Below are 9,772 nucleotides of genomic sequence, written 5' to 3'. Positions count from 1 at the left end.
GTCCTTTTTCCCTGTTCTGTAGTTCTTGTTATATTAAAACTAGCTGGTAATATTCATACACTTTTTGGCAAAGTGTCAGCCATTAACGGATCTGATAAGTCTTTACCCTCTACCGTATGAATGGGACTAGTTGTACCTTTAGCTGGTACAGTAGCTTCTTCTACATTTTTTGGGGAATGTACACCCTTCTTATCCATTTTAGACCAAGATGGAGAACTCCTCTATTCTTTTGGATGATCTTCTATTTGTAATGGTTGGGTCTAATTGATTTCGAAATGTAAAATTTTATTCTTTCTTGTAAAAGGTAGATGTGTTGCATCATTTTTTCTTTTCTTTTTCGAGCCTCTCAATGGTCTGGTTTTGTCTTTTGAAGCCGCCTGTCATTGTAGAGCAGTGGTCGCAAAATATTATTTTGTTTGTGTCTCTCTGGATATTATATTGTGGGAAAGGATTTATGATTTGTCTTAAGGCTGGACTTAGAAAATAATTTTGTCCAAGAGTTCCCCTTGCGTAATCCACAGCTTCGTTTAGATCATTGAATCCCTTGAAAAGGGGAGTGGGGAAGTCTTTTATTGAGTCTATTACTTCCGTCCATGTCTGGAAAATTCCGGCCAATCTTCCTTGGACTACTACATAAAACTTGAATTTTTTGTCTTCATTTTTTTCTGTAAAATAATGGCTTAGCGAATTCATTACTGAAATGAAGTAACTATTGTCTCGCGGCACTTTGTTATATGTTATCCATAAATTGTCTATCAAATATCTCTGTGGTCTATCTAACTTTGATTCTGGCTTTATTCTGAAACTTAAGTTGGATGGGGGGTAAAATATTAAATTTTGTCTTCCGAAATGCAGTCTCTCAATGCTTGGGTTGTTCAATCTTGCTTCATTTAATTTCATCTAGGGTTTGAACAAGGTATTCTTTAGTAAAGTCTGGAGATATAAGTCTTTGTCTATTCCGTCTGTAGTGATGATTGAGCTGGAGGCCCTGGCTTTGTATTTCCCTGTACTCATGCTAAAAATAAATAGTTAATCTTCATGAGTTTGCTAAGCATGCTGCTTAGCAGACTCATGAAGACTAAGCTCCGAGACATGGCGCGGCGTTTTACTTTGCACGAGGCGTGGCGTAAGCTCCGAGACATGGGGTGTAAGCCCCTTGGATCTTTAATTTTTTATTTTTAATGTAGTAAAAATAGTATAATAACACCAAATTATCAAACTTCATTAATAGTTTAAAACAATTAAAACCATGATTACAGTAAGTCAGTAACTCATAAATTAAAACTACTAACAAGATTTTACAAGTATAATAATGTAATGATATAGAAGTTATCGCGTGACGCAAATCAACTCTTAACATCTTAACTTTCAAATAATAAAAGAATCATAATTTCTCAAATATAGTACTATCATACTATGAAATTTACCTCCTTAAAACAAAATAAACAATAAACTTTATAAGCATAATAATAAAAGCATCACTCCATCATGAATAAAAATAAAATTACTTTTAAATAGTGAAATAATAAAATGTGATAATTTTAAAACATATGACAAAAACAAGAAGAGCAAACAAGATGTAAAATTTGGCTATGTATTTTTTTAAGAAAATGTTAATCAATATCCACCCTCACTGTGTTTTCAAATAGTAAATATGCAATATTATACGACTTGTTGTTTGAGTTACTTTCAATCTTCTTATTTCTATTGATGGAAAAACTATCAAGTGTATCATTTATTTATTACAGAATTATGAGGGTCAACAATGTTAGCTAAAGAATTTGACACATAAATTTGTTTGGCAAGCCCTAAGCATTAGGTGTTAGTTGTGTTTAAGGTGTACAGTCGGGGGCTTAGGGTGTAAACACGACAGAACTATGCCCACACATGAGTCTCGGGCCTTTTTGCAGTGTCTCGCCCAAGGTGAGTCCCAAAATTGCGTTTTAATACGCTGGTACTAACAGAAATGTAGGATGAAAAAACTGAAGCTAATATATTTCTCTACCCTTTGGTTAATTGCATTTCTGTAACATATTTTGGTTTAGTTTGTTTTTGAAGTTGGTTTAGTTTGTGGGACACACCTATAAAGTTAGATTGTTAAACTTTTTTATCTAATGTTTTATGATCCATTTGGTTTTACTTGATATTGCCTTCTTTGGTCCTTAATCCCTCCCCTCTCTTATGACAGGGTTTTAGAAGCATCACGACATAAAGATTTAGCTCCTTCGGTATGCGAAGGAGTTGACACTCTTTTGATGTACCTCTACAGAGCTCTAAATTGTGTAGATGACATGGAAAGACTTGCCTCATCAGACAACAGTTGTGTAGTGGTATGTCTATATAACCTTGCTCTATCTTGTCTAATATATGATTTGTTGGTTGTTCTTTTTCTTTTCTTTTTTTTGGTTGTGCGGGGAGCAAAATGTAGTTCATGTATTGGTTTGCTGATGTATGTGATATCAAGTACTTTTATTAATGTTGGCCTTTGGGTCAGCTTTCGCACATTTCGACTATTCCACCGACACATACTATTCCTGTTATCAAGGCACGTTTACACTTTGAAGTAAGGCTCAAAACATGTGGAGCATTTTGCCTAGCTTAATGTGTGCTATGGTGTCGTCATCAAAGCTCAAACACAAATTTTTCCTTGCGAATGAGCGTTTTCAGTAGAGGTGGCACTAAACAATTGATATTCCATTTTATCGTGAAGAAATTTAATTTCTGTGTCCATTTATTTGTTATTCATGCTTATAATTATTAGTTTTTGACTAAACATGTATATCTGTATATTTTCTCCATTGCACCTTTTTTCATCAAAACCCACACTTTATTTGGACTTTGCTTTTAAAGCCCCAATAGATCTTTAGATCTTTCTGCATTTTTTCGCTTTGATAATATTGCATGCAATCTCCCACCAGCACATGTATTAGGTAACTTTGCCCAGCAAGGCTTTAACACTTAGGCAGATAAGAAGAAATTACCTACAACTTTTTCTCTTTTCTTTGGATTTCTCATGATTTTAAGTTTTAAAATACTTAATTGACTGTAGCCTTACCCTAGGTCGCCCATCAAACACTTACTTGTTATGTAAACTATAGGAATAACTCTAGTGGTAGCAGGTCTCTTTTTTGTTTAAGGTAACTTTATTGGCCTTAGCATAAGTTGATGTCGACATATTGATAAGGTAACAAAATTTTATCAACAATTGGGCCAAAACGCTCATTTCAAGGTGTGATCAAAAAATAAAAAAAGAAACTAAAAGGATATGGTTTTGTACTAAATGCACTCTATCACCTATAAATAACAAAACTTCATGGGTGACGGAAAAAAGTTGTTAGGATAATAGGCTACTCCTCAATTGTACAAAATTTGTCTCAACACCCTCAAAAGCTTTTATATTTCATTATCTCCATACAATTCACATAAGTGCAAGTGGAGCAACATTCCACACCCTGCGTCTTCTCCCCATCTATCAGTCTTCCCATTGAAATTTCGAAGGGCCAGTGTTATCAAAAGCGAGAAAAAGCACACTTTAAGCGCAAAGCGAGGCGAAGCGCACCTACTGCGCTTTTCTTCCCTGAAGTGAAGCGACAATCAAAAAGCGATCGCTTCAACAGTTGAAGCGAGAAGCACAAGAAAAGAAAAAGCGCGCTTAACTTTAAAAAGCGCTAATTAGGGTTTTTTTTTTAAAATTATAAGTTTTGTTTTTTTTTTTAATTTCTGAAATATACTTTTGCTACTTAAAATATTTCCTTTGGACTGCTGCAAGGTAAGTTCTCTTCTTCTCTTCGTCTCTTCTTCTATTTTTCTTCTCTTCTTTTCTTCTCTTTGGTTGTTGTATCTGCTACTGTTTTTTTCCTATTTCTGGTTGCTGCTGGGTTTTTTTCTATACTTCTATTGCAGCTCTGTTTTTTTTTCAATTTCTATTGGTGCTCTGTTTTTTTTTCTATACAGTGTGATGTGTATGGCGTATGCTGGTTGCTGTACTTAACAATCTTTATTTTGTTTTTACTTAGTTTATTTGTTGTTTTGTTACTAAGTTACACTTCTTCTTTTTTTGCTTGTAGTAACTAGTAAAGTTGATCCTTTTGTGATTTAATTATGTTTTGCTTTATATGTTATGACTTAGGATTATTGACTATCTATTTACTTTTAATCTAAGAATATATTACCTCTATTTAGTTATTTAATATTTTTTTTTTTTATACTAAATACCACTTTACTTAAAAAAAGCGCGCGCTTCGCTTCTTGCTTCAGTGAAGCGAGCCCTCGTCGCTTTTTTCCGCTTCTCGCTTCCCAAAACACTGCGAAGGGCCTAGGATTACCCTCTACTCTAAACCATCTCAAGATTCCCACTATAGCCTCGATGCTACTTGGCAATGTAGAAGAAGATGATTGGCATCTTCACCGTAATCCTTGCACATAAAGCACCAATCAACATAAGTAACCGTTTTCCGCTTCATAGCTGCTAACCAAGTGAAAGAATATACCTTACATGGTATCTTAGGCATCCGAATTGATTGATATGGAAAGACAACATTTTCCCTCTTCAAAAACATCTCATAATAAGACTTTTTAATAAAAGACCCATTGTTCCCAACCCCTATTTCCCACCATTTCACTATCATGTGTTCAACATTGTTTGTGAAGCAAAGCGACTAGTCCTGGGAACTCTGCTACCTCTCAACCTTGAAAATTTCTCCTAAACCTCAAATTCAAAAAACCTTCTCCACCTCATAGGCTCCTGATTCGTTGGACTGCCATCTCCTTTTGATATAAAATTTTATAAATGTATGGGTATGTAGTTCTCAAAATATTATCCCCACGCCACCTATATCCCTCAAAGCTCACTCTCTTCACATCCCTTACCTTAAGTGACACATTGCAAATGAACTGTTCTAACTCTTGAACATGTTCCTCCACGAACCACATCCATAAGGCATAGTAACATTTTTTTGTCGTGCACCCCTATTCAAAGAGCCTGTATTCTTCCCTATTACCTATTACCTATCTTCTATGTTACTTGGACTCTTCCGAAATGCCTCCATATACGTGTCGGATCTTCCAAAAGTAGTGTATATACTCCATATGGGTACAACATTTTTGGAGTGTACGAGCAACATAGCCTCTCTCCAAAAAGTATGTTCCTCATTCCCAAATCTCCACAACCATTTACCTAATAAATCCTAATTGTAAACCCCTAGGTATTTGACTGCAAAACCGCCCAACATTTAGGAGTTGTGACAGTCTCCCATCACACCAAGTAAAGCTTCTTTGTCCCACTGACAAGTCTCAATGAAAACTTCTTTGGACTCATTCCAACTTCCCTGTGACACTATGCTAGCTAGAGCGTGAAACAGAGACATGAAAATTGAAATATATTGGGATGCTTGATAATGTGCTCTTAGTATGAACTTCCTTTCCCCTTTTCCATAAATATTTCTCCTGCCATCTTGTGAGCCTCTTTTCTATCCTCTGAGTTGCTGAGTTTTCATACTGCTTGATCCTTGTTTGAATCACCAAGTGCCAAGCCAAGATAGGTGGTGGGAAAACTCCATCCTTGCAGTGGAGAACTCGTGCTAGCAATGCAATATCCTCCCACCAACTAGTATAATTTCTCACTTTTGAGATTGATCTTGAGGCCTGGCACCAAAGCCTGTTAAGACATGTCTCAAGTGTTCTAACCGAGTTTTATCCTCATGAATTAGTACCAGAGTGTTTTCCGCAAATAATAGATGCGACTCTGCACTTGCTATGCCCCCAACTCCTGCAGTGTAACCTTCAACTATCCACCCATCACAGCTCTACCCATCATTCTATCCCAATCCTCCATAACTAAGATGAACAACATGGGAGATAATAGGTTCCCTGCCTCAGGGATCTCTAACTGCTGAAACATCCACATGGTTGCCATTCACCAATAATGAGTACCTAGCTGTAGAAATTCAATGTTTAACCGACTTCCTCCATCTAGCACCAAAATCCACCATCAACATTATGAAATCCTGAAACTTCCAATTCACATGATCATAGTCCTTCTCAACATCCAATTTACACAAAATGGCTGTTTCTCATTGATGTAGGAATGTGTGTATGTCCCTTAGGTGTTGTAGTAGTTGTCTCTGCTAGTAAACAGTAAAATCTTTAAGTTGAGATCTCGTATCTTCCTTGAAGAAATCAGCGAGTGTCTTTTTCTGTTACCGGGATTTGAACCCTGATTTCTCTTGGTTTTAAGATCGTTAGGTCTCACCCTCGGGTGCATTTCAAACACTTATTTGTTTCGCAAACTTCAGGAATGCTATGATGCCAGCATACTTATTGAATGGTTTCTCTTGGATAAGGTAAAGAAATGTTTGTATGCAGATCTTTAGGTGTTGTAGTTGCTCTAGCTGCTATAAATAGTTTAATCATAAAGTTGGGATCTGGCATCTTCTTTGAAGGATAGCCATAAAACTTAAATGGGCAGTGCAGGAGGAGTTGGAATCATTGCTGAGTGAATCTGGGCATTTGCAGGCACTTGCTTTTCTGTACGCCAGTAAAGGGATGAGCTCAAAGTCTCTTTCAATCTGGCCTGTGCTGGCTCGAAATTATTCATCAAGCTACTTGAATGATTAACATGGTGCAAACCACTTACAAGATACCATAAATGGTATTTCCTCTGATCAAGAGACTGCTGTAATGGAGACTTCAAAAATTCTTGAGTCATCATCTGATCCGGAGTTAGTACTGCAACATCTAGGATGGGTATGATAATTCTTTTATGTTTTTTCAGGGTGCTTTCTGCTTTCAGCCTGCTAATTAAGTTTATTAGTTTCCGTTTTAGATTGCAGACATCAACCAGCTGTTAGCTGTACAAGTACTTGTATCAGAGAAAAGAACAGATCTACTCCCACCAGGTACGTCTTATATGGTATTTAGTGATGTTCAAATTGCGTATCCATCTGCAAAAATGACTCTTAGAAAGTACTGGGTGTACTTTAAACTCATGCAACTCTTGTAAGGATGTTTCCTTTCAATGGTTCAACAGTTATTAAATAGCCATCTAAATATACCCTTCCCTTCAAACTGTAATGCAATTTGAGGTTGACTCCTTGTCAGAAATTGTGTTGTTTGAAAATCTTTGCGTCATTAAAATGTTTGGGTGTTGTTTATAGCCTAAGATTATTCAACTTGAGATGAATACATCATCTAATGTTATATGCGATATCTATGTTGTGAGAAATATATGAAAATAATATTATTGAATTGTGTTTTAATTATTACATAGAGAACCCTATTTATAGACACTATGATACAATTCCTTACCAAATAGGAGACTATAAACTATTCCTATTCTGTGTAGGATTGTGTATACCTATTCTATTCTAACACTCCCCCTCAAGCTGGTGCATACAAATTATATGTACCTAGCTTGTTACAAATGTAATTAATACGAGGACCGGTGAGGGACTTGGTGAAGATATCTGTAAGTTGATCATTTGACTTCACAAATTTGGTAACAATATCTCCTGAGAGTATCTTTTCTTTGACAAAGTGACAATCAATCTCAATGTGCTTAGTCCTCTCATGAAACACTGGATTTGATGCGATATGAAGGGCCGCTTGATTATCACACACAAGTTCCATATGACCGGTTTATCCAAACTTCTTCTCTCCAAGCAACTGTTGATCCAAACTAGCTCACAAGTTGCTACAGCCATTGCTCGATATTCTGCTTCCGCACTGGATCGAGCAACCACACTCTGTTTCTTACTCTTCCAGGACACCAAATTACCTCTTACTAAAACACAATATCCAAATGTAGAGCGTCTATCAACGGGTGATCCTACCTAATCAATAGTTGTATATCCAGTGATAATGATCATGGCCTCGATCCTCGAATAGTAGTCCTTTACTTGGAGGTGATTTTATATACCGCAGAATATGAACAACTACATCCCAATTACTATCAAAAAGGAAAGTTTTAAATTGACTTACAACACTCATGAGTAGTCCTTTACCAGGGGCTAACTTTATATATCGCAGAATACGAACAACTGCATCCCAATGACTATCACAAGGAGAAGTCATAAACTGACTTACAACACTCACAGGAAAAGAGATGAGATGTCTGGTCTAGTCACTAAGAGATAATTCAATTTTCCAACCAATCGTCTATACCTTTCAGGATTACTGAGTTACTCCCCCTATCCTAGAAGGAGTTTAACATTCGGATCCATAGGAGTGTCAATGGGTTTACATCCCATCATTCCTGTCTCCTCAAGAATGTCTAAAGCATACTTGCGTTGAGAAATAACAATACCTGATCTAGACTGAGCAACCTCAATACCTAGAAAATACTTCAGTCTGCCGAGGTCTTTAGTTTGGAAATGCTGAAAGAGATACTGCTTCAAATTAGCGATACCAACTTGATCATTGCCGGTGATAACAATATCATCAACGTAAACAACCAAATAAATACACAGATTTGGTACTGAATGTCGATAAAACACAGAGTGATCAACTCCACTACGAGTCAAACCAAATTCCTGAATTACTGTGCTGAACTTCCCAAACCAAGCTCGAGGAGACTGCTTCAGATCATAGAGTGACCGACGCAATCGACATACAAGGCTACTAGACTCCCCCTGAGCAACAAAACCAGGTGGTTGCTCCATATAGACTTCTTCCTCAAGATCACCATGCAGAAAAGCATTCTTAATGTCCAACTGATGAAGAGACCAATGACGAACAACAACCATAGATAGAAAAAGACGGACATATGTTATTTTGGCCACAGGAGCGAAAGTGTCACTATAATCTAGCCCAAATATCTGAGTATACCCTTTGGCCACAAGGCGAGCCTTAAGCCGATCGACTTAACCATCTGGACCAATTTTGACCGCATAAACCCAACGACAACCAATAGTACACTTACCTATAGGAAGGGGGACAAGCTCCCAAGTACCACTCGAATGTAAAGCAGATATCTCATCAATCATAGCCTGCCTCCATCCAGAATGAGAAAGTGCTTCTCCTGTAGCCTTAGGGATGGAAATAGAGGACAAAGATGATACAAAGGCATAATGGGGTGAAGATAAACTATGGTAACTCAAGAAAGTATATTGTGGATTAGTATTTCGAGTAGATCGTATACCTTTTTGAAGTGTAATCGATTGGCTAGCAGGAGGCAAGGCCGCAGTGGGAGCAGGGTCCGACGCATGACATGAATCATTTGAGACTATTGCTGGACGTGGACGCCGATGATAAGTTAGGAGTGGTGGCACTACAATTGAAGATGGAGAAGTAACCGTAGGTCCCTCAAAAGTCGATACAGGCAAGACTTGAGGTATGGGTAAGACCTCAGGGACATCAGGATGATCAGAAAATATGTAGTAAGGTTGAGATTCAAAGAATGTTACATTGGCAGACATAAGATATCGGCGGATATCATGTGAATAGCAACGATACCCTTTTTGAACTCGAGAGTAACCAAGAAAAATACATTTAAGAGTACGAGGGGCTAATTTATCTTTTCCTGGGGCTAAGTTATGAACAAAGCATGTGCTCCCAAATACATGAGGAGGGGGATAAAATAGAGATGTGACTGAGGATATAGTATGGAATGTGGAACCTGATTCTGAATAGAAGATGAGGGCATTCTATTAATTAAATAACAAGATGAAAGGACTGCATCCCCCCAAAAATGCAGTGGAACATGGGATTCAATGAGGAGAGTGCGAGCAGTCACAATGAGATGCCTATTCTTTCTTTCTGCTACACCATTTTGCTG

At 37.2% G+C, this 9,772-nt stretch overlaps 1 protein-coding gene across 2 annotated transcripts in view; it reads left to right on the top strand.

Moving 5' to 3' along the window:
• The first annotated feature begins 2,187 nt into the window (after positions 1-2,187).
• The window catches only part of LOC102605531 (transforming growth factor-beta receptor-associated protein 1-like), a 24,842-nt gene continuing 17,257 nt past the window's right edge, over positions 2,188-9,772 (top strand). The window contains exons 1-3 of one of the 2 annotated variants that reach the window (XM_015310152.1): positions 2,188-2,330; positions 6,472-6,744; positions 6,824-6,896. In XM_015310152.1, coding sequence (XP_015165638.1) covers positions 6,679-6,744; positions 6,824-6,896 — 139 coding nt within the window. In that variant the 5' untranslated portion in view covers positions 2,188-2,330; positions 6,472-6,678. Of the gene's footprint in view, positions 2,331-6,471; positions 6,745-6,823; positions 6,897-9,772 lie in introns of those variants that run through there. The other variant, XM_015310153.1, reaches the window with a different exon arrangement.

This window comes from Solanum tuberosum, unplaced genomic scaffold (genome assembly GCF_000226075.1).
Source record: "Solanum tuberosum cultivar DM 1-3 516 R44 unplaced genomic scaffold, SolTub_3.0 scf00126, whole genome shotgun sequence".
In the NCBI taxonomy this organism is placed as follows: Eukaryota; Viridiplantae; Streptophyta; class Magnoliopsida; order Solanales; family Solanaceae; genus Solanum; species Solanum tuberosum.
The sequence above is the reverse complement of the archived record's forward strand: the minus strand, read 5'-3'. Positions and strand labels throughout refer to the sequence as shown.